Raw genomic sequence first — 27,544 nt, 5'->3', positions numbered from 1 at the left:
ATTACTAGAAAACTTAATACAGTTCTCCGTTTATAATAATTACATATATATCCAATAACATCTATCAGATGTGGCAAAACCAAAATCACTCCTGTGTGGGAAAAAAAAAAAAAAAAAAAACATTTACCTACAACATTTATATTACATTTTAAAGCAAGTTTTGTACTTGTACTATGGAGAAGTTAGTTAAACACTGCAAAGTTTTGAAATGATAAACATCTATGATGTTACTACACAGTTCATCACTGTAACAAGAACGAATGTCTAACGCTCGGCTTATACCTTTCGAGGATCTATCGCTCGTGACAATTTTACCCATCATGCATGTGCGCTACCTATCGGATTATGTTATGAACTACTTAGCGCTTGAGCGAAAACGTCCGATGCAGACCTCTGCTCCCAGTATAGAGTGGAAGTGAAATAATCCTGCAGATTTTCGGAACAAATAGCTCATGTTGTATCTAACAAAGTTCTCAGAAAAAAAAGTTTATCCCATATGTTTAAACTCTTTTATTCCGTAACTGTTGCAGTAGGATCGTCATTTTGATTCTTATCGATAAAAAATGTAATAAAGAATCATTCAGCCCTCCGACGTACGAGGCGCGTCCATAAAGTAACTTTCCCACTCGTCCCACAGCTGACAAACTATATGTTGGGTGAAGCGACTGCGTGTACGTGATAGAGTAATGTCCAGGCATGGCGCATGCGCTAGTGGAACGTCCCGAGTGCTCTCAGTAGCTTCGTTGCATTGGTTGAAAATGGACGTTCCTATTCCAGCTCCCGCCGCGTGAAGTGCGGTCAGCGATAAAGTTTTTGAATGCACAGGGCATAGCGCCGATTGAAATTGATCGTCAGCTCTGCCAGGTCTATGGGCAAGCAGATGGTGTGTTGCTGCTGTTGACAATTTTCAGCAGGACGCCAAAATGTGCATGACGAGGGGCGCAGTTAGAGGCCAACCATCATCACTGACGACCTTGTGGAGCAATGCACCATCTGCTTGCTCATGACGTTAGGCCCATAGTGCTATAAAATGTTGGATCCAGGCTAGCAGTCAGTCATATAGGAACGACCATATTTCTGACAAGTTAGCAGCAAAACATTTAAGCCAGTTGCTGCCAGAACAAATATGAGATGTCTACAGAGGAACAAGCCATTTTCTATTGAGGATTTTGGGAAACTGGAATCAAAAACCAACAGGATACATTTCTTATGGGATATTTGGAGAGGAGGGCCATTAAGCAACGTCAAACAACTGTAAAACCACAGCACCGAGAATGTCCTTGTGTATACAGTATCATGACTGAGAAGAACTTTTATGCAAGTCCTTTATTCTGTCATTGAAATATCTAAGAAACTAGTGATAACTGTATAAAATATAGTGAAACTAGGTGATACTGTAATGACAGATACGAGAGGCAAACACTGCAATAGATCTAACAGGATTCTAGATGTTGTTTATGTTATGTTATTAGATTACTTAAAGTGGTATAATGTTTGTAAGCCTATATTCTAGGTACTTTCAGTTAAAATGATAACGTGAAATAAGTGGGATTAATATTACTTTAATGTTGTGATAATAATTTACTAAACGAATATATTATATACACTTTTTGTACAACATACATTGTAATTATCTTCATTATTGTAGTGTGTATGTATGTATGTATGTATGTATGTATGTATTCACACTGCAAATGGGTATATACCCGGTGGCAGTGGTAACTAATTACTCCCAATAATGACAATAATAAACACAATTAATAAAAACACAATTAATAATAAATTAATAATAATAATAATAATAATAATAATAATAATAATAATAATAATAACAAGGAGCATCCCAAATTAAATGAAGCACGATCACTTAAAATAACATTTAAATTAAATCTAATTTGTACCTTAACCCTAAGTTGGAACTAAAAACCGCGAGTATGATATGTTCACACCTGCACAAGTACCTTTCAGCACTACACTCATTTCGATGACAACTCACTCACTGCACTGGAACTACGACACATTTCACTGATTCTATCCTGATCTCACTAACACTTAAAAACATTTCACTGTTCAAATTCTTTGCACTGCCACTATAAAATATAAAGCTTCACTGACAGAAACACACTTTACTTACACAATACACTTCACTGACACAACACACTTCTTCACTGATACAACACTTCAATAACAAATATCAATTACACCATTTAAACAGTGTGTATAATATACTACCATCTATTAGTAAAGTCCTTAAGCCTATTTTTAAATACATTTTGGTTATTGGTAAAGCCTTTAGTTAAGTCTGCAGATAAAGCATTCCATTCCCTGATAGTACGATTGAGAAAAGAAAACTTTCCTGTGTCCGTCCTCTGTCTTCTTTCCCTCAATTTATATGAGTGGTCGTTCCTTGAAGAGTAGACCTGTGTCTAGCCTTTTCTATATAAATATTAGAAATATGGAAAAGTTAACAGTATTGCAGTATTTTCAAACCTCTTCTATGGAAGAAGGACGTAATTAAAAAAAAAAACTGAATGCTTCGTTCTCGTACAATATTTAAACATTAATCATGGAACTCATTGTAATCACAAGAGAACGTAAGTTATTACCCTACAATATATGAATAGTGCCATATTACAGTAAGAGATGCAGGGTACAGATAGTTTTTGTTGATTATGTCTAAACTATGTTTTCTGAGTTACGTCCTTCTTCCAGCTAACCCCTCAATTGTTAAATTCTTCACTGAAACATTTTCGTTCCCAATATTATAAGTATAGATAAGTTAGTTTATGCCTGGATTATGACAATTCTGTCCCGCTGGATCCGAAATTAGATTATAAAACTATACGTAATAAAGCAGAACTGAGAGCAGTAACGTTCGGCGTGCATTAGTTGGGTTTTTAATTGCGGCCGCCGCCGTCTCGCTGAGCGCGCCTCTAATTTACTTCCTTTCACTGTGTATCTTCCTTTCTGCTCTCTATACCCATCTCTTTCAGCCCTAGTTATTTCTTTTTTTACCCTTTCTCGTTCTGTCCCCTTTATTATGCTACAGGTGGTCATGTCGTGCTAGAAAGAATGTGATGTCGAGGCCGGGCGAGCCTGCATAGAGAAACCGCAAAACGTCTCCGGCCTATATTCTATGCCAACATTGTCGTGTCTCACATTTAGTAGAGGTTTCTCACCCAAGGGACTGCGTGGATTCGACGGAACAACTGCGGAACAGGTTTCAGCAAGAATTTACGAGTTAAATGTAATTTTCATTAGGCCTACAACAGTTTCTGTATTTTGATAGATTACCTAACACAGGAGTTCTTAACCTATGGGCCGCCCGGTGCATCAGTTTTACGTAAAAGTGGGCGTAATTTAATAATAATAATAATAATAATAATAATAATAATAATAATAATAATAATAATAATATTAATTCTAATTAAATACAATTGATTACATAGTTATTACATTAATATCTAGACCATAAAACAACATGAAAGTAAATAATGAAAGTTGGATAAGTAATGTTAGTGTGACAATAATAAACATTGGTAAGAAATAGTTATAATAATAATAATAATAATAATAATAATTCTAATTAAATACAGTTGCTTACATAGTTATTACATCAATATCTAGACCATAAAACAACATGAAAGTAAATAATGTAAGTTGGATAAGTAATGTTAGTGTGACAATAATAAACATTGCTAAGAAATAGTTATAATAATAATAATAATAAAAATAATAATAATAATAATAATAATAATAATAATAATAATTAAATACAATTGCTTACATAGTTATTACATTAATATCTAGACCATAAAACAACATGAAAGTAAATAATGAAAGTTGGATAAGTAATGTTAGTGTGACAATAATAAACATTGGTAAGAAATAGTTATAATAATAATAATAACAATAATAATAATAATAATTAAATACAATTGCTTACATAGTTATTACATTAATATCTAGACCATAAAACAACATGAAAGTAAATAATGAAAGTTGGATAAGTAATGTTAGTGTGACAATAATAAACATTGCTAAGAAATAGTTATAATAATAATAATAATAATAATAATAATAATAATAATAATAATAATTCTAATTAAATACAGTTGCTTACATAGTTATTACATCAATATCTAGACCATAAAACAACATGAAAGTAAATAATGTAAGTTGGATAAGTAATGTTAGTGTGACAATAATAAACATTGGTAAGAAATAGTTATAATAATAACAATAATAATAATAATAATAATAATAATTAAATACAATTGCTTACATAGTTATTACATTAATATCTAGACCATAAAACAACATGAAAGTAAATAATGAAAGTTGGATAAGTAATGTTAGTGTGACAATAATAAACATTGCTAAGAAATAGTTATAATAATAATAATAATAATAATAATAATAATAATTAAATACAATTGCTTACATAGTTATTACATTAATATCTAGACCATAAAACAACATGAAAGTAAATAATGAAAGTTGGATAAGTAATGTTAGTGTGACAATAATAAACATTGCTAAGAAATAGTTATAATAATAATAATAATAATAATAATAATAATAATAATAATAATAATGAGATAATTTAGATATTTATCTGTGACATATAACCATTAAACATTGAGAAACCTGAAACAGCTATTATTGTTAAAAAGAATTGTTAGAAAAATATTTCGTTGGCCTATTCTTAAATTGCTTTGATGTCTGACAGTCCCTGACATTACTCGGTAGGGAATTCCAAAGCCGAGGAACGGCCACAGTGAAAGAAGATGAATATGAGGATGTTCGGTGGGAGGGAATGGATAATATTGAGGAGTGTTGTGATCGTGTGTCTAGATTATGATGGGTGGGTAAATTTTGAAAACGAGACGCAAGATAGACAGGAGTGGAGAAATGCAATATGTGATATACGCAAATGGTTATGTTTACTTTGTCGCAAATATACATTGCATTAACTCAAAGATAAAGTCTTACCACAGTCTAGTATATACAGACGTGGACAAATTATTAGACAAAATTAATTATATGTGCAACAAAGTTGTATTTATCGGTAGAAATAATGAATTTTAATTTTAGTAGGTTATTGTACGACGCTTTATCAACAGCTTAGGTTATTTAGCGTGTGAATGAGATGAAGATGATAATGCCGGTGAAATGAGTCCGGGGTCCAGCACCGAAAGTTACCCAGCATTTGCTCATGTTGGGTTGAGGGAAAATCCCGGAAGAATCCTCAACCAGGTAACTTGCCCCGACCGGGAATCGAACCCGGGCCACCTGATTTCGCGGCCAGACGCGCTAACCGTTACTCCACAGGTGTGGACGAAATACTGTAATGAACAAAAATGTATTTTGCACAGAAATAACGAACAGAAAATAGAGTCTGGAAGTTACTAATATTTTGTGAACATTCCCTTATTCTTTATTAACACGTTGATTTTGTCAGGGATGCTGGAAACCAAAATTTGACACTTTTTTTAATATCAGCATCATTTAACCAGATATCAGACATTGCTTAAATGAGTCCATGTTTTGTAGTAAGCCTCTTTTTGTTCACTTTCGTCTACAGTATAGATCACAGAGTTTCAATTTTGTTCATGTCCGGTTTTCTTGCAGGCCATGGGAGAACAGACTGTTGAATATCTTCTGCAGTATATAATTAAAACATCAGTAGTACCAACACAGCCAGATAAAATATACTTAACCACTGGAAAAATATACCAGAAGATGTAAACAATCACATTTACAATAATAGAGACTCTGTGAATTATACAGATAGTTGATATGACGAATTATATTATGTTTCAAAGAAAAACGTTTTAGTCTAATAATTTGTCCACGTTTGTACAGTCACGAAGCTTGAGTTGTGAGGGTGCTAGGAACAATGGACTGTGCCGATACTATTTCGCATTGTCTGTAATGAGGCGATATGAGCGATCCTAGTGGTTAGCAACTATCTATGGATGCATATTTACTACGTATTGAGCTTCGTGACTGTATATAGACTGTGGTCTTACTTTCAAATGTGGCAACAATGCTTTCGTAAAAGTTTTCTTTATAGCAATGGTTTAGGTGTTGATCATAGCGTTCACGGCATTCTCCGAAGGATTCGTCTTAGAAAGATTCTCCTTTTCTTTACAGTTGCGTCCACACCTGTGGAGTAACGGTCAGCGCGTCTGGCTGCGAAACCAGGTGGCCCGGGTTCGAATCCCGGTCGGGGTAAGTTACCTGGTTGAGGTTTTTTCCGGGGTTTTCCCTCAACCCAATAGGAGCAAATGATGGGTAACTTTCGGTGCTGGACCCCGGACTCATTTCACGGGCATTATCACCTTCATATCATTCAGACACGACTTCAGGCTGGTATTTATTTATTGTTTTATACTTTACTAGCATCTTTACCTTTATTGGTTGGTATATTTTATATTTATAATTTCTTAGGTCTATTATATATTCCTTTATTGATCAATAATCTTTATATTAATAATTTATTTTATTTATGTATAATTGCTAAATAACCTAGATGTTGATACAGCGTCGTAAAATAACCCAATAAAATAAAAAATAAAATTTACAGTTGCTGTGGTTGGTAACGGTGTCCCAGAGTTTTATGTATTGTAGTAAGAATATTTCACCGCTTCAATAACTTTTCGAAAGATCCATATCGTATTTGTGTTCCTGTATACGTACTTACTTACTGGCTTTTAAGGAACCTGGAGGTTCATTGCCGCCCTCACATAAGCCCGCCATCGGTCTCTATCCTAAGCAAGACCAATCCAGTTTCTATCATCATATCCCACTTCCCTCAAATCCATTTTAATATTATCCTCCCATCTACGCCTCGGCCTCCCCAAAGGTCTTTTTCCCTCCGGCCTCCCAACTAACACTCTATATGCATTTCTGGATTCGCCCATGCGTACTACATGCCCTGCCCATCTCAAACGTCTGGATTTTATGTTCCTAATTATGTAAGGTGAAGAATACAATGCCTGCAGTTCTGTGTTGTGTAACTTTCTCCATTCTCCTGTAACTTCATCCCTCTTAGCCCCACATATTTTCCTAAGCACCTTATTCTCAAACACATTTAGCCTATGTTCCTCTCTCAAAGTGAGAGTCCAAGTTTCACAACCATAAAGAACAACCGGTAATATAACTGTTTTATAAATTCTAACTTTCAGATTTTTTGACAGCAGACTGGATGATAAAAGTTTCTGAATCGAATAATAACAGGCATTTCCTATATTTATTCTGTGTTTAATTTCCTCCCGAGTATCATTTATATTTGTTACTGTTGCTCCCAGGTATTTGAATTTTTCCACCTCTTCAAAGGATAAATCTCCAATTTTTATATTTCCATTTCGTACAATATTCTCGTCACGAGACATAATCATATACTTTGTCTTTTCGGGATTTACTTCCAAACCTATCTCTTTACTTGCTTCAAGTAAAATTTCCATGTTTTCCCTAATCGTTTGTGGATTTTCTCCTAACATATTCACGTCATCCGCATAGACAAGCAGCTGATGTAACCCGTTCAATTCCAAACCTCTCTGTTAACCTGGACTTTCCTAATGACATAATCTAGAGCAAAGTTAAAAAGTAAAGGTGATAGTGCATCTCCTTGCTTTAGCCCACAGTGAATTGGAAACGCATCTGTGTGTTCCTGTATATGTTTTCTAATTTTTCTGTTCGTAACAGAATTGATCGAGATGTATATTTCGCTCTGGAGTTGCTTAAGCATGTTAGTTTGCGCGTGAACAGAACGAAATCGGTTATGAAATGTCTCTGGAAGGATTCAGGCCCATTTGTCTGTCAGGGATCGCTTGAAAGACAACTAGCCCATAACACTGGTGGAAAGCTGGAGTCATAACTGACGAAAGCATTCATTAGGGGATTATCTGGAATAAAATTATGCTGTGCAATTCAACTAACCCCTCACCTACAATATTTAGTGGCAAATAGGCCTACTGCAATCCAAAGACATATTTCCGATTTTTGCCTAATTCTGAGTTTTTATTCACATTCTAAGCCCAATGTTTACAATTTTTCAGACTGTCCCAAATGACAGCTGCAACATTTAATACGCGCGGTGTTGCCATATATCCTATATTTTGTTTCTTCTCCGCGTCCATTGTCCATTTATTTTATTGGGATATTGTAGCCTCAATTTTTGTGTTAATGAAACGGCATCCCACAGTTCCTTTTGCGTTAATGTAACGCAAGCGGACCGTCGTGGCTTTCGGGATGGATCGCCGTAACTTTCAGAAAAAAAAAATAAATAAATAAATAAAAATGTCAGGGGATTTGGGGAAAATCCTATGATTGCATGAAACATCTATACAGGAATTAGTATAATGCAATTAGGATATATAAATGAAATTTACTGTAAAATTCAAGTGAAATAATGGGACATTTCTATTTTATACATATTTTTAAGTTAGAGATATAATTTGTACATAGCAACCTCTTGTTATAAGTGTTCCCAGAAGCATCAAGTTTAATAGTTCCTGAGTTATTAAATGTAAAAAAGTGGACTTTCAACATATATATGTTACCGTCAAAACCAGAATTCTTAATTATTAATATACTACTCCTGTAAAAGTTTGGCTGAAATCACTTTAAAATTGACTAAGATTTAGCAGCTTTTCTAATGATCTCTTTTTTCCATAAAAATTTACCACTAAACAATTTACTGAAACTCTAACTCCTTACTGTCAATGTTAGAAAATTGCCGTATTTAGAAATAACTTTTGTGTGTGTGAGGAAATAGATTGAGTAAATTATGATACAGTTTTTATCGCAAAAATAAATTAAAATACGTTTTTAAATAATGATATTTTCCGAAGTTGTGTTAAATTTTAGCAGTAAGAATAAACATTGTTAAGCTAAAATAAGTAAAAATAAGTATATAAGTAAAATTTTTTAACTTATACAGCATTGTAGACTCCAACATGTCAAATCAAACATCCCCAAAAAGCTGACAAATTATGAAATACCCGTCAAGAGGCGATAAATTACCGGTACTTTCAGTTAGACAATTAATCAATTCTATCCAATTTCTATCATTGTAAACATAATCTCTTAACAGCCCTTCTAGCGTATCTTAATAGTCCTAAAATGCGTATCATAATAGTCCTTGTTATTTTCTTTAGAGAAAAATTAAGGTGGCACTATTCTGAGTAAAAGAAAATTAAAACATTCAATCAACAACAATAACAAAAGGGAGTGAGCATCACATCAAAGTTTTTGTGAAGCAATAAAACAGCCTTTCCTTTTAATAAATTTATTAGACTGATAATGATGTTTTTAACTATGTTTAATGTTGCTCTTCAAAGAGCATAAAATTTACGTCCATGACAGCAGTTTTAAACATTTTCAAACTGAGTTTTGGTACGTTTTAAAATATGTATAAAATTAACCTGACCTTTTACCGTATCACATTATCCCTACTTGACCCTACATGTACTGTATATGACTGATACAAAATGGTTACCATAGGCTCAGATCACATATTAACAGATTGATCAATCTCATGGGCTTTGAAAGCAACAGATTTTATCAATTTCACTATGCTGCCATCTAGCAACTGCAGAATAAATCACGTTATATTTCTTATTTGAATTACATGGAACATCCATGTTGAATCTTTCGTACCCTACTTTAAACACTTGAATATAAATAATTGATTAAATGGCGATCTTTACAACAAACATACCTTCAAACTATACAGAAAACCAACCACCACAACCACACACATACACAACACATCTAATCACCCCACACAACACAAACATGCTGCATTCAGGACAATGGTACACAGATTACTCAACATATCCATGAGCCAACAACACTGCAATGAAGAAGTGAACACAAATATATAGCACAAGAAAAAGGTTACAACCCAAACATTTTTTTTAGTTGGTGATTTTACGACGCTTTACCAACATCTTAGGTTATTTAGCGTCTGAATGAGATGAAGGTGATAATGCCGGTGAAATGAGTCCGGTGTCCAACACCGAAAGTTACCCAGCATTTGCTCATATTGGGTTGAGGGAAAACCCCGGAAAAAACCTCAACCAGGTAACTTGCCCCAACCGGGAATCGAACCCGAGCCACCTGGTTTCGCGGCTAGACTCGCTAACCGTTACTCCATAGGTGTGGACCAACCCAAACATAATAGACAACATCATAAGGAAGACAAAACAAAAATTCAACAAACACACAAAACAAAACACAAACACAAGAACACAAGAAATACATCACACTAACATGCGAAAACAAAAACACACACAAGATCGCATCCTCATTCAGAAAACAGAAATACAACATAGCATACAGAACAGAAAACACACTACAAAGACATTTCAACATACAAACAACACAAACAAATAAATAAAACCACACAGGCGTATACAAACTCACATGCAATAGTTGCGACAGTTTCTACATTGGACAGACAGGCAGATCATTCCAAACTCGGTACAAAGAACACATTAAAGCAATAACCAGAGGACACAATACATCTACATATGCCGAACACATAACTAATGCTAACCACACATACAATAACATAAATACAGAATATGGAAATCCTACACATACAACCCAAAAACCAAAAACTCAACACACTAGAACAATATGAAATGTACAGACACACTAAAACACACCCTGATCAAATTCTCAACACACAGATTAATTTCAGAACACACACACTATTTGACAGCACATTTCAACACTTTTCAATAATCGAACGCACCCACACAACAGGCAGCGAAGTTCGAGATGACGCCGGGATCTAGTAGGCTCTGAGGATGGTGTGAAGAAGCACCGAAACAGCTGTAAGCCGCACATGCTTACACAATTAACACGAGTAAGATCGCCATTTAATCAATTATTTACATGGAACAACAGTACTTCCATCTAGCGGTCGTTACCAATCGATAGTGGAGATCCTGGTGGTTGTTCTCTTCCACATGTTACCGTTTTTAACATGTGGATGGCCAATTTGTTGTGATCAGGGCTATAGATTTGATACTGCAACAGTTTCCGACAGTTTGCAACCGTCACGAGCATGCGTACATCGAATTTACTATGTGTACAATTTAAGTGCAGTTGCTCATGGCGGTTTCAAACCTTGTATCAGATGAGTCGGATGGCGGTTGGAACGGTGGTAGACTCCTTGGACCAATCAGTTCGAAGCAGCGAATGTTTACTGGTTTCCAAGGCTACAGCACGGCATTGCGGCTTGTACAACATGCTCCAGGCCATGTGGCTAGCAAGGCCAACTCTTGGCGACTCTCGTGCGCTGGAATTACAGCACTAGCGTCCACTTCATTTCTGCTAGTTAATTCTACAAAAGAGTGTTTCTGTAAATTACGGTTTACTAAGATATCGGTACTTCACCAGTATTAATATTGCGCTCAATTTTCTGTTATAAGCCTCATAATGATACTAAATTTGCGTATGGTTCAAGTGGTAGCGTTTCCAACCAATAATTTTATACAGAGATCGATTCCCGATATATAATGGAAATATATAATAATAATAATAATAATAATAATTATTATTATTATTATTATTATTATTATTATTATTTATTTATTTAATCTGGCAGAGCTAAGGCCAGTAGGCCTTCTCTTATGCCCAGCCAGACTCTAATTCTAATTAAATACATTTCCTTACATAGTTATTACATTAATATCTAGATCATAAAACAACATGAAAGTAAATAATGAAAATTGGATAACTAATGTTAGTGTGGCAATAATAAACACTGGTAAGAAATAGTTATAATAATAATAATGATAATAATAATGGCAATAATAATAATAGTAATAATAATAATAATAATAGTAATAATAATAATAATGAGATAATTTAGATATTTATCTGTGATATATATATATATATATATATATATATATATAACCATTAAACATTGAGAAACCTGAAACAGCTATTATTGTTGACAATAATTGTTAGAAAAATATCTCGTTAGCCTATTCTTAAATTGATTTGATGTCTGACAGTCCCTGACATTACTCGGTAGGGAATTCCAAAGTCGAGGAACAGCCACAGTGAAAGAAGATGAGTATGAGGATGTTCGGTGGGAGGCAATGGATAATATTGAGGAGTGTTGTGATCGTGTGTCTAGGTTATGATGAAAATAAATTTTGAAAACGAGACGCAAGATAGACAGGAGTGGAGAAATGCAATATGTGAAAGAGAAGGGAAAGGCAGTGGATTTTCCTACTATCTTCTAGACGGAGCCAGGACAACATTTCGAGGGATGGTGTTACGTGATCAGCCCGGCGAATATTGCAGACGAAACGGACGCACATATTATGAACACGTTGTAGTCTCTGCGCCGAATTAACGCTTAGGTCAGTAAGTAGAATATCATAATAATCGAAGTGGGGTATCACGAGTGTTTGCACTAACATTTTTTTCATGGAAAAGGGTAGAAAATTCTTCAATCGTCTAAACTAGTGGATTAATGAAAATACCTTTTTGCAGGTTTCTGCAACTTGAATGTTCCAATTTAAACTATTATCCATATAAATACCTAGATTCTTTACTGATTCACTGAACGGAATTTCGGTGCCGTGTATTTTAATCGGGGACAAATTTGGTATGGTAATAGTGCTTAACAAACGTGAATGGCCCACAATGATTGACTGTGATTTTTCTGGATTCAGTTTAAGTCGGAATTTCCGTGTCCATGTCCAGATTGAGTCCAGATGGTCATTAATTTTATATATGTTCCTCTTACAGATACAATATACACTATCTTGTGTTTTTCCGGCGGCGCTTTTGCGTCATGTTTAAAACATGCGTACTGCCTCTCATATTAATGTTGGGACACCATCCTCGTTTTTATCAGGAGAGGGTGTAGTATAAATTGTACAGGGTCTTCATTTTATTTTTACTAACATTTCTAATATTAACCTGGCTATACCTTTGGATCAACGATTAAGAAACGGAAACACCGTTTGCTACCCTCTTCCACGACTGGAGTTCGATGATACTGGCGTAATATACAAACAAACCACTTTACTAGGTATAGGAGGCAAGAAAAGTAGTTCATCTATTTACGTAAACTAGGAAATATCGCGATTTTGAGTTTGATAATTTTCATTAGGATTTTGTTTAATCAAAATACAGTAAAGTATTAACAATGAGTGTCTTTACTCACGAACTGAGTTTTCCATGCGGACTATTCATTGTGCAGTGTATATTATACTGTCTACAGCACATTAGCGTACACTATAGGGAACGAAGTTAAATTGAAAAATAATCATAATATGAATATTTAAACACATTTTTGAAAATGGTAGCAGTTCATTTCGGTACAGGCTTCAGTTCTAATGCGCATATTATCACACTATAGACTATTGTACGTAATTCCAATTACCAAGTTCGTACTTCGTATCAGTAACTCATGTTGAAATAATTCTTTATCTACTTCAAAAGAGACCTTACGTACTGTAAATTCAATCTTCACTTCTGCCCAATCCGAAATTATAAAATTACTCAGACATGCTATCTACTGTCCGTCCAAGTGGTTCCGTCGCAGCGTCGTAGAAAGGGAGGAAATCACGTGACAGTTAATTACTTAACGAGGCCCTTTTATTTAAGTTATTTTAAACAATTGTATGGGTATAATATTACGTAGACGTCCAATTTCTAACAGAAATTAATGTTCTCAGAAAAGAGCTAAGACAGCCCGGCCACTAGCCTTTACAGAGAGGCGAATAGAAGCAGGTGGGGGAAACCGGGATGCGACGTAGGCAAATGGAAAATGATTCAATACTGAAAGCTCTTTCGTCACTGGAAAACACGAACATATTTTTGGAACGTACTGTTTACTATGGCCGTAAGGCTACTATGACTGTATATGCGGTCTTGGATCTGTGTGGAGGACGGTTGAACTTCATTAGTAGAAGGGTTGGGAGTGAAGTACATTAAAAAACTCAGGTATAATAAAAATTGAAGTAAAAATAAAATTATGTCCCTGTATAATTACTTACGGCTTTTAGAGAAACCAGAGTTTCATTTCCGCCCTCACATAAGCTCGCCATCGGTCCCCATCCGAAACAAGATTATTCCAGTCTCTACCATCATATCCCACTTCCCCCAAATCTACTTTATTATATTTTTTACTCGGTTATTTAACGACGCTGTATCAACTACGAGGTTATTTGGCGTCGATGGGATTGGTAACAGCGAAATTATATTTTGCGAGATGAGGCCGAGGATTAGTCACAGATTATCTGACATTTACCTTATAGTTGGGTAAAATCTCGGAAAAAGCCCAACCAGGTAATCAGTATAAGCGGGAATCGAACCCGCGCCCGAGCGCAACTCCGGATCGGCAGGCAAGCATCTTAGCTGACTGAGCTACGCCGGTGACTGAACGTTGTTGTATTTTGGAGATGCTAGAGGAGGTAGTGTACTGAAAATCGTCGAAAATGTAACCAAATGGAGAAAAATATTTCTCAGTAAAGAAATAAATTAAATATTCTTATGTGTATATGAGGTGCAAAAACGTCAGCTGTGTAGCATGAACGGTTTTAAAGAAAGTGTTTCTTATGTAAGAGAATAACTTTGAATTATTAATGGACAGAGATCTAAATTAGAATAGCCAATAACTCACATCTGTAAGAAAGTATTTTCATTGCTCCACTCTCTAAATTATTTGCGAAATTGTCTGGCTATTTCCATGAAAAAAACCTTGTACAATCGCTAGTGATGCCTCATATTAATTGTAATTATAATTGTAATTGTATTCTTAATATTGTAGTTGTAATCCCCTGGTAGAGGGGAAGAGAAGGCCTGATGGCCTTATCTCTACCAGGTTAAATAAATAAATAAACAAACAAACATACAAACAAAGAAACAAACAAACAAATAAATAAATAAATAAATAAATAAATAAATAAATAAATAAGTAAGTAAATAAGTAAGTAAACAAACAAACAAACAAATAAATAAATAAATAAATAAATAAATAAATAAATAAATAAATAAATAAATAAATAAATAAATAAACAAACAAACAAATAAATAAATAAGTAAATAAATAAATAAATAAGTAAAGATATAAGTAAGTAAATAAACAAACAATCAAATAAATAAATAAATAAATAAGTAAATAAATAAGTAAGTAAACAAACAAACAAACAAATAAATAAATAAATAAATAAGAAAGTAAACAAACAAACAAACAAACAAACAAATAAATAAATAAATAAATAAATAAATAAATAAATAAGTAAATAAATAAATAAATAACTAAGTAAGTAAGTAAATAAACAAACAAACAAATAAATAAATAAATAAATAAATAAGTAAGTAAGTAAGTAAATAAACAAACAAACAAATAAATAAATAAGTAAATAAATAAACAAACAAACAAACAAATAAATAAATAAATAAATAAATTTTGATTACTGCGATTCTCTCTTGACAATTATAACTCCCAAATTAACTGATAGACTGTGTTCATGAAGTGTGTCCCCGTTTCATCTGCAGTATTCTAAAAATTTGACCATATAACGCTATCTGTTGAAGTTCTTTCATAGGTCCGCCTAAAGGAGCGAAGACCAGCACATTCTTTATCTGTTCTGTTTAGAATATTACTCACTTGTACTCAAAATATGTGAGAACTCGCTTTGAATACCTGACAACATTGCGGAATCAACAATAGGCTTTATTATCCATTCCTCGTCACCGTACCTTTTCCTATTCATCCTCTTTCATCGTGTCAGTTTGTCGCCTATGGAACTCCTTACTTAGTCATGTCAGGGATTGCCGAACAGTTTAAGTTTAAATGAAAAATTAAGAATCACATACTTTTACATGGAACTGCTTTGTGAATGATATCCGATATTTTAAGGTTATTCTGTGTGTTTGTATAAATTGTCATTTAAGCCTATTATAAAGTAGAATTAGGACATAAATGGTAATTACTTAATTAAGCATCATGTTTAGTCAATATTTCGTTACATAGTATGTAAGCTTCGTAATATATATGATAACGATTTTATATTTAACTTAATTATTAAGCCTACTATTAATATTACTAAGTTTCAGTGTTTCAATCTATATTTCACTCCTGGTAGTGTGGAAGAGAATGTCTCATGACCTTCACTCTACCAGAATGAATGAATGAATAGATAAATAAATAAGAAAATAAATAAATAAATAAAGTAAATAAATAAACAAATAAATAAATATATAAATAAATAAATAGATAAATAAATAAATAGATAAATAGATAAATAAATAAATAAATAGATAGATAAATAAATAGAGAAATAAATAAATAAATAAATACATAAATAAATAAATAAATAAAGTAAGCAAATAAATAAGTAAATAAACAAGAAAATAAAAATAAATAAATAAAGTAAGTAAGTAAATAAATAAATGAATAAGTAAATAACTACGTAAATAAAAAATAAATGAAAAGTAAATAAATCAATGAATAAATAAAGTAAATAAATAAATGAGTAAATAGACAGACAGACAGCCAGCTAGACAGACAGACAGATAGACAGACAGCCAGACAGAAAGCCAGACAGACAGAGAGCCAGCCAGACAGACAGAGAGACAGAGAGACAGAGAGACAGACAGACAGACAGACAGATAGATAGATAGATAGATAGATAGATAGATAGATAGATAGATAGATAGATAGATAGATAGATAGATAGATAGATAGATAGATAGATAGATAGATAGATAGATACTGTAGATAGACAGATAGGTAGGTAGATAGATAGATAGATAGATAGATAGATAGATAGATAGATAGATAGATAGATAGATAGATAGATAGATAGATGGATGGATGGATGGATGGATGGATGGATGGATGGATGGATGGATGGATGGATGGATGGATGGATGGATGGATGGATGGATGGATGGATGGATGGATGGATGGATGGATGGATGGATGGATGGATGGATGGATGGATGGATGGATGGATGGATAGATAGATAGATAGATAGATAGATAGATAGATAGATAGATAGATAGATAGATAGATAGATAGATAGATAGATAGATAGATAGATAGATAGATAGATATATAGATAGATAGATAGATAGATAGATAGATAGATAGATAGATAGATAGATAGATAGATAGATAGATAGATACTGTAGATAGACAGATAGGTAGGTAGATAGATAGATAGATAGATGGATAGATGGATGGATGGATGGATGGATGGATGGATGGATGGATGGATGGATGGATGGATGGATGGATGGATGGATGGATGGATGGATGGATGGATGGATGGATGGATGGATGGATGGATGGATGGATGGATGGATGGATGGATAGATAGATAGATAGATAGATAGATAGATAGATAGATAGATAGATAGATAGATAGATAGATAGATAGATAGATAGATAGATAGATAGATAGATAGATAGATAGATAGATAGATAGATAGATAGATAGATAGATAGATAGATAGATAGATAGATAGATAGATAGATAGATAGATAGATAGATAGATAGATAGATAGATAGATAGATAGATAGATAGATAGATAGATAGATAGATAGATAGATAGATAGATAGATAGATAGATAGATAGATAGATAGATAGATAGATAGATAGATAGATAAAGTAAACATAATTTAAAATTATCAAGATAGGCAGATCCATATCCCCTTACAATATATTTTCGCAAGAAAATGATTTCCTATACGATGTAATTTTGTAATTTTGACGTCTTTGGACACCGGGAACAGAATTTTGGAATTCATTGTGTAGAAAGTTTGACTCACGTCTTTAACTGGTACATTTAAAGGTAGCAATGTTACAATGATTCACAGTTAACATTTTAAAACGCTGAAGAGACAAAGAACATTCACATACTGCTGTCGGGAATGTGAGGTCTGGCAGTGACAGATCACGATGTTCTTCATAGCTATTATTAAAGTCGTTGGGTAGACATCTGCGCGAACAAAGCGACGTGCATTTACATCATACATTCTCCTCTTTTAAGGAGTTCCTCGTTGAAATGGAATTGCAATATACAAATATGTAACAACGTTTGAGTCGGCAAGCGCAAAACAAAGCATTAAAAGTGAATTTATAAACGAGAGAAATTAAGTTAGGAACGGTATTAAAAATAACATTCAAATTTAATGATCGTTGAAGTAAATTATAATTTCAGAGAAATACAGTTTAATATTTGAAATTGTACAAACATCTTTCACGCAGTTAATTACGGTAATTATGTTTATATATAGAAAATATATACAGTGAAACCTTTCTACAACGGATAGTCACGGGACCGCAAGAAGTTTCCTATAAACAGTGGTGTCCGCGTGAGAGAGTTTTGGAGAAATCGACCTTCAGTTCTTAAAACAACACTATAACTCAAACAACATTTATCTATACAGAGTGAACAGTATGTAATGTCATTAATTTCAGGGGATTATTCTTTGAGATATTTCAAACAAAAAAAAGACTTAATACAATTAAGCTCGCCTTTTTTGCTTCCTTTTCGAGATAAAAATCGTATTATATGAAATATTCATAGCGTGTTTTGGAAGAACAATTGATTTAATTCCCAATATGCTCGGTCAATTTAAAAGGTAGTGTATTATGATAAATGGCGGAACGAATTTTCGTTTTGTCCTTTAAATGTGTAGAAATTTGATCCGAGGAAATCTAACTTTGCGTCCTGCAAAGGAATTTTAAAAATGATTTTTATTTTATTTTATTCGATGATTTTACGACGCTGTATCAACATCTAGGTTATTTAGCGTCTGAATGAAATGAAGGTGATAATGCCGGTGAAATGAGTCCGGGGTCCAGCACCGAAAGTTACCCAGCATTTGCTCGTATTGGGTTGAGGGAAAACCCCGGAAAAAACCTCAACCAGGTAACTTGCCCCGATCGGGATTCGAACCCGGGACACCTCGTTTCGCGCGCAGACGCGCTGACGGTTACTCCAATTTAAAATGTTACAAGTGTGATCTACCATCTCATGGGTAATTTTTTCAAAAGCCGAAAAAATCCTTGCTTTGAGATTATCAAAATCCCTCGGTAGCTGTTTATACTGTAGATATAATTCTTCACAAAGCCCTAACAAAGAATTTGGGTGGTGTCACGTCTAGACAATTTTATACCACACAACTGGTCCACCCTGATCACACAAATTAATATCAAATGTTATTAAAAACACGAACTTATTTGGCACAATGAATTGGTGTGTCATTCTGCCAATGTTGTTTATCTTTTGCAGCTCTCATAAGGAAAACAATGTAATCCTTTTCTAGAGATCCAAATCACGTAATACTTGAACGCATTGCTTGTGTTAGAGGTAGAGTTTCAGATAACGTTGAGTAATAATGAATGGTATAGTCATCCCTACGGGGATAATGTAAATTGCCTCCGTGAGCCTGTTTTCCCCTTTTCAGGACGCAAATTTCCTCCTCTTCACTAGAGTTGTGATACATAAATTGACTCCCATTTGTCTGAGAAGTCGAATCTTGAAATCCGTCACTTTCTGATAGTGGTTCACAGAGTACTATTTATTCATCAGCCAAAATAACATCGCAGAATTCAGCGTCTAAGATTAAGCAGTGTGCATCGAGGAGGAGGAAGATAGGGAATTGAATTTCTTACACTACTTTTTACGAAATTCTTCCGTGCAACCCGAAAATTATGATTAACGCTTCACAGATACGTCATTACAACCCAACGACGAAGAAAGATGTGAGTTCATACAACATTCTGGACATTTACATCTCAGAAGAGCCACTTTTCTCCAGTGATGTTCGCAGAACAATCATCAATTAGACCAGGCGTGTCCAAAGCATTAGCTAGCGCCGAATCACTGCTAAATGCAGCCCGCAATGCTTGATTCTAGGTTTGAGGAGTAGGGATGGAGAGGTAGCTGATACTGATCACAAAGTGTGGCAGTGGTGGATTACATCCTTTTTTTAGTAATTACCAATGGCTGTTTATTTACCGAACTATCAACATTATATATATATATATATATATATATATAACCTGGTTGGCGAGTTGGTATAGCGCTGGCCTTCTATGCCCAAGGTTGCGGGTTCGATCCCGGGTCAGGTCGATGGCATTTAAGTGTGCTTAAATGCGACAGGCTCATGTCAGTAGATTTACTGGCATGTAAAAGAACTCCTGTGGGACAAAATTCCGGCACATCCGGCGACGCGTCGTTAAATAAAACATATTATATATATATACATATACATACATACATACATACATACATACATACATACATACATACATATTTTTTCAATACAACAAAATCAACATTAACTTAAAAATTAATATAATGCATGTTATTCTCTTAAGTGAGCCAATGTATGCTACTTATGTAGCATTTGATGTACTAATGAACTGTTACTGTATTAACTAATTTTTAATTACATCGTTCCTATATCAATTCAATCAATAATTCACTGTAAAGAACTCGGTTTATATAATAATTATGTCTTTAATAATAAGTAATTATGTTAAACCATTACTGTTCCCCAATCTTCTTCATCGAATCGAATAAAAAAAACTTGAAAATGTGACGTTATATCTGATACAGCAACACGTAATTGTGCTAAAACGGTTCTTGTACAATATACGTATCCTGTATTTTGATTTCACAATGTTCATCACATTTGTAGGTAGACGCATACATAGATTCCATGGATTTTTGTTTTATTATAGTAGGTTATCTTACGACGCTTTATCAACATCTTAGGTTATTTAGCGTCTGAATGAGATGAAGGTAATAATGCCGGTGAAATGAGTCCGGGGTCCAACACCGAAAGTTACTCAGCATTTGCTCATATTTGATTGAGGGAAGACCCGAGAAAAAATCTCAACCAGGTAACTTGCCCCTACCTGGAATCGAACCCGGGCCACCTGGTTTCGCGGCCAGACACGCTAACCGTTACTCCACAGGTGTGGGCGATTCCATGGACCCAGCAAAGAAACTATAATAATAATAATAATAATAATAATAATAATAATAATAATAATATCAATAATCCATATTCCACACCAGTTAACTAGAAATGTTATAAAGATAATAATAATAATAATAATAATAATAATAATAATAATAATAATAATAATAATAATAATAATGTGGCCACGACACAAGAAGATACAATATTTCGCTCCCCCTCATTGAACCAAAATGTAAGACTGAAGCAGATCTAAGGCACAGTTCTAATTACTGTCCAAGATTATATAATGATTTTATAAAGAGGAATCCTAAACTAAAATTATTAAACAATACATTATTCAAGAAACAAGTGCTTGAACTCTTTTTATAATTATAATCATGTAAATTCTTATTCTTTATTATTTTTTTCTTTCACCTTAACAATGTTGTATTCTTAACTTAATATGTTTATGTACCTATACTGTAGGCTATGGTACCGTTGGTTTTGTTTGTTTTTGTTTTTATTCTTATTCTTTTTAAACTTTGTTTGTAATTACATTTAACAGTTTAATCACAATTGTGTTTATTATTATTATTATTAGGCTATTATTATAATTTTTATTATTATTATTATTTCATTTATTTTTTTCTTCTATCCAGTTTTTCATTCTTGGTCACACCCGACCTCAAGCATCCTGCTTTTTCGGGTGTGACCCAGTTACCTTATATTTATACAGTAAATTGTAATATGTAGGCTATTTTACTATGAGATTGGTAATCAATTTCAAATTTTGAAGAATATTCATATACGAGTATTACAATAATATTGTAAAATATTTCTTATTGTATGTAATTGTTGCTTGCAATAAAATCTTTTTAATAGTGAAAATGGAGCTTGATCTTTAAATCAGATTATTGGGAGTAACACGTAGTATAATGACATTTTATATTGGTTTCGAAAAGCCGCGTGCAGCCTTGGGACAAATGAGACATTTAATATTTATTTCATACTCAGAAACTAAAATTTCTCCTCCCATTGTGAATGGATGTTTATATTGTTTAAAATCGACACAGGATAACACGGCTCCGATACAGACATTGTGAAGGTATAAGTGCCACCGATACCATCGTTCCTCTATCATGCTGCGGTAGTGGAAGGGATTGAGGGAGGAAACAGTACGTCTTATGCCTCGTCTTCACTATTGTGACAGCGACGTGAGATTCGAACTCACGACCAGCGTCCCGCAAGAGAGAAGATCGCGCGGAGCACTTTGGGACGGCGCGCGGCGAGAGAGTGGAGAGGGAGTTTGCGCGCGCATCTTCTGCTTGCCTAGAGAGGCCGAGAAATCCGTCGAAGTGGAAGACTCGCGAATTCGAACTTTCGAGGCTACGTCGCTGTGGTTATAAATTACGGTCGCGAAGGAACGACAGCAGTTTTCAGTTGATTAGTCAGCCAGTCAGTGAGAAAGCCAGAGCAAGCAAGCCAGTCTTGTGTACCGGAGTTCGACTCGAGTGTGCGTCCGCAACTGTATCAGCATCCGAAGGCCTGAGTTCGAGTGCAGTGGACCGCAGTTGGAGGGACCTGAGTTCGAGTGCAGTGGACCGCAGTTGGAGGGACCTGAGTTCGAGTACAGTGAACTGTCTCTGAAGGTCTGTGGCTCGAGATACTGTGAACTCGAGTGACTGAGATAGAAGAACTGTGAACTGAGAACTGATAGTTCTGATTTGTAAATAGTGCTTTGTAAATATTAGTTAAGATTAACAGTTCATTGTTGTTCGTAATAGTCCAAGTAAATTGTCATTGCCGTCAGTGGAGTGCTATAACGAGTACTGTGTTGAGTGAAAATTCTATTGTTGACGAGAGCGTTTAAGGTGAATTGTAGAAAGGAATTATTGTTGGAAGAATAACATTTCATTGTTGTGAGTTGAAATAAAAGTCACACTATTAAACATTTAACAACAACATGTTGAATTTAACATGTATATGGACATTTCAAGTCTCAATTGACTTAACATGTTAACTGAGTATGTTGAAGTTAACACTTTTAACATGTTGGCGTGTTTTCCAGCAGAAATGGAAAACATGTCAAGTCAATTCACTTGCTCGTGCAATGTCGGTACAATTCGGCAAAGTTCGTACAGTTTCTATAGCAACAAACTTTCGATTTTGTGATAGGAGCACCTCTTGATTTTTTTTATACGATCCTTAGTGTTGGCTGTAAGTTGTTCGAAGTACTGGAGTGGACGAAAGAAAATACCGTTAAAATAAAATTGATTAATACACTAATGGAAAAGTCTTGTTTGTGGGATATGGCTGCAAAATAATACAGAGACAAACCAAAGAAGGCCGACTGTTTTAGAGAACTGAAATTATTATTTAACTGTTCTCGGGAATACAATAGAGAGTTTTCGCATCCTCGTGGTACGCTAAACGTTAATATTATGTTGACGTCAGTAATGGTCGTATTTGGTGACGTATGTTAACATTAACACTCGTAAAACTTCGGAAAGAATAACATGATATTAGCCGCTCCTTTAACATTTATCATGTCATAGCTCCTATGACAGTCAATCAATCGCGCTGTAATTTTTTAAATGAGGTGAAATGGCTGCTCTTAACTGTGTGTTTTCCTTTGATATGACAAAACATATTTTTTGGAGCACTACATTATTAAAATCGTGTTCTGACATTCTCAGAAAGTTTTTGAATCCAAATCGATCTTCAACTTTAAGCTCGTTTAGAATGTCTTCTGCATAGTGTCTTTTACTAAGATATTGCCGCATCCACATTCTCATTTCTTCCTTTTCAAGGCCTTGTAACATGCGATAGAGTCAATTACAAAAGCCAAACCATCTTCATCTGAGTCCATTGTCCAAGGTTGGAAAACAAGACACTACCTACATTAAAAACTCATAGACTGTTTATGGTGGACTACGCAAGGAAAGTCAAGTTTAACATGTTTAATAGTGTGGACAAAGTGTTAAATGAGATTACCATTAACATGTTTAATCAACATGTTGGGATGTTAACAGTAAACAGTTTAACATTTAACATGTTGTTGTTAAATGTTTATTAATGGAGACGAGCCTTTCCAGTGTCGAATGCTCGCAACTCACGTTTGCATCACAACTAACTAAATGGACACGTCTGAATTAGAAGCACCACAACAACTTACTGTGAATATTGCCACAGAAGACTCAAAAGTCTTTATAACGCCAGCCATCCAAGTATTATATCACTTCATTGAAGTTCTAAAATAAATACAGAGCGAGACCTATGTATTTATTAGAAACCAGAGCAAAAGGAATAAGGCTGTTTAGTGCGCCGACCTGGGTGGCGCAAACGGTAAAGGCAAGGAATGTTTAAGTAAAAAGGAAATGACAGGAAAACAAAGATAAGTTTGGCATACTACCTCTGGTTGGTAAAAAAAAGTGCACAGAATTATTTTTATGAAACAAAATACTTGCTCTTCAACAACTTCAGCCTCTCAGTGCTGTTTGTTTTAAATTGCGCCCTGTTTAAAATGACAAGTATTTAATATTTTACTTTTATAACGAAGTATTTCTAACTGAACCCAACCATATTTTAATCATATCACTAATATATAATGTGAATAAGACGCATCATTTCAGAAAATTCTGTACTAGTCTATTACACAAGAAAATAATTAGCCAACTAGTTTTATATATTTCGTTTTCTTCCGTTCTAGTACTTATGAATGTGGGCTATATTATTGCAGTCCTAAGTCTATAAATGGGAAGGGAAATATTTTAAGTGGCGGATTTTAAATTAGAAGACACGTTCGCCGCCTTAGGCAAAGAGGAGGCAATTTACATACTCCAATTCATGCAAACAGGAGGCAAATTACGTACCTTTTCACCTGGGAGGCAATTTACCGTCTCCGCTCTGCGGACAATATTCTGAACCTTTTCTTCAGACTTGATGTCGTAGCAACGCCAACAATAGCTTTGGTTTTAGGAATATGTTTACAGCCAAAAATATGTGCATCTTTAAACGTGCGAGGTTACATCATAATCGACTTGTAATTCGGAGCTCTCCCAACACCATTCTCACGGTGAAAACTACCTTTAAGTGACGTTACAATTTAAAATTTTGCAAATCACAACTCATATTTTGCTTATAGTCTGGCAGTAAACGGCAATTTTCTTCGTTAAATTCTTGCTAAGTTATAATAGGATTATTTATTCACAAAAATGATACAAACTTCTGCGTTTTAATATCACATTGGAAAGAAAATAACTTTGTAAAGTTATGATATAACTCTTAGGTGATTTGTTATGTCTTCCAATACGAATCAAACTGTAATTTACCGTTGTATTCAATCAATATAGGCTACTCGTACATTACAAGTAGCGGGGTCTCTAGTTTTGTGGTGAAGACTGCTTAAAGAAAATGCATGGGACTGCCACTCAATTCCGATGAAGTGAGATACATTTACAGTTCCCAGCTGTGAACGGAATTCGGATCAGTTGAGCTTATAGGTAGAAACTACAACGTTATAGCAGCGGAATTAATTAATAAAGAAATAATAACAATAATATAATAATTATTATTCTTGAGTGATTAATTTCAGAAATATGCAACTTACCTGTAATGCGGTCTGGGATTAGCATAGGCCACGCAAGGTACCACTACCGTGTCATCCACCTTCGCAGTCAGTATCAGCAATCTTTCGTTCAAGACAGGGGGTACTGGACCTCGAATATCTGGCAAAGAGAATACATATGCATGTGAGCATCGTAATTGTTACATAAAGAAACAGGTCATTGGAAGAAAAATAATAGCGATGTCTCTTCTTTACCGACCACAACCTAACCTAAATCAAACTAAGTTAGGTTAGATTTATTCATTCACTGAAGTTCATTTGTCCTTTAGTGTGTGTGTTTGTGCATGTCTAATGCCTATCCACTTCACTTGCGTGATTCGGGTTCTGCATATTACGGATAGATGGCAGCACATAGATGGCAGGACTGTGACCCATTTTCAAGTTGCACACCACTTCGGTGGGAAACATTATGCATGATGTGTATCTGTGAAGAGTTATATCATGTACTAGGGTAAGTATGTGTAAGTGTTGTGTAGGGAATGGGTGAAGATGATGATAGAGAGGAAGAGAGAAGGAGAAACCCGGTGCCAGCACGTAGCCTACTCCTGTGGAAGAGAGCACCAAGGGGGCCACCAGGCTTAACGTCCCCATCCGACGGACGAATCACTGTCAACAATGACATATGCCTTCTTTTCATATGCACTGCGGAGAGATTTGAGATTTAATCCAGGCAGATTGGTGCACAATTTAGTGATTAGAAGTTGTGCACCGCCATCTCTCCTAATCTCCATGTAAAATAATCATTTAGCATTTAGTAATGGCTGCATTTCTTGTTCACCATCGAAATGGTATGAATTATGTCATTCATTACCAGAAACGGAAAAATTCTAAGCCATAATTATTTTTAATTTACTTTAGGATCGGCGACGAAGAGAGAGTCACTGTTCTTTGGAAATAATTCAGCAAACAACGCTATTGGAAATTAATAATTACAGAAGCTTCCGATATTAATGTTAACTCCAAAATCATTTTTACAGAGAACGGTTTCGTATTCAGAAAGAGAAGTGAAAGTCGAGTTTAATACTTTTGAAATATGTAGAGGAAAATTACGAGATATTCAGGTAAAAACATTACTTAAATGTTCGATTTTAACCTCAAAACGATTGTCACTATTCACACAACAGTTTATTCAACACGGATATATCAATTTCGATTTTCACTACTAGGGCCGAAATACACGCAAGAATTTCTCCAGCACGAAAGTAACCTAGCACCAGAAGAGTTCTATGATAATTTTCGAGAAGATTCGAGGAGACACGAGCAGCACAATCTCGAAATATCTGGATGATTGGTGTCAAAATACAACAGATCGTTCTTTGACTAAACGTTTCAGTCAGTTGGCTGAGCGTCGTGTGGCAGAACACAACAGATACCATATTATTTGTATCAAAGAATGAACAGAAAAGTGAATATTTCTTAAGAAAACATATCTGTGAAGCATTTTCGTTGTAGTGCCACTAAAAACGGCAATGCGATCTGAATTAAATTTTACAGGAGAGTGAAAACAAGTCACAGAAAACTCAGCTGAAACGTGTTACTTTCTTTGTTACTGTAACAACAACGCAAATACATCAAATTTCAATTCTGATGAACAATTCTAAACATCATTCTTCTCCTTTCCGTGCATATATCCAATTTTTGTAAAAAGTGGAAGTAGCTTTTTTTTTTTGCAGACACAGCGACAATTTCCCACTTATCACCTGCTAACAAGTAAATACTTTGGAATGCACATCAACTATATCTATATATATAATTTGGACTGGTAATGGAAATTACGGGAAAAAGCTGAACGGATTTTAATGAGTGACCCCTCATTTTCATGCCTGGCATCCACAGTTTTTCGGAAAAGTAGTAGTTTTCACTGAAATGTCAATTTTCCTGCATAATTTTCCTATTTTCCAAAATCCATCTCTTGTCAGTTTTGAGAACTAATT

The 27,544-nt window shown here is 34.4% G+C and overlaps 1 protein-coding gene across 1 annotated transcript in view; it reads right to left on the bottom strand.

Annotated features, from left to right (window-relative positions):
- The window catches only part of LOC138707358 (cell adhesion molecule Dscam2-like), a 1,214,496-nt gene that overhangs the window by 307,355 nt on the left and 879,597 nt on the right, over window positions 1-27,544 (bottom strand). The window contains exon 5 of the mRNA XM_069836640.1: window positions 25,593-25,710. Coding sequence (XP_069692741.1) covers window positions 25,593-25,710 — 118 coding nt within the window. The remainder of the gene's footprint in view (window positions 1-25,592; window positions 25,711-27,544) is intronic.

The sequence above is a fragment of the Periplaneta americana genome, chromosome 10 (assembly GCF_040183065.1).
Source record: "Periplaneta americana isolate PAMFEO1 chromosome 10, P.americana_PAMFEO1_priV1, whole genome shotgun sequence".
Classification (NCBI taxonomy): Eukaryota; Metazoa; Arthropoda; class Insecta; order Blattodea; family Blattidae; genus Periplaneta; species Periplaneta americana.
This window is presented reverse-complemented; position numbering and strand designations above follow the sequence as displayed.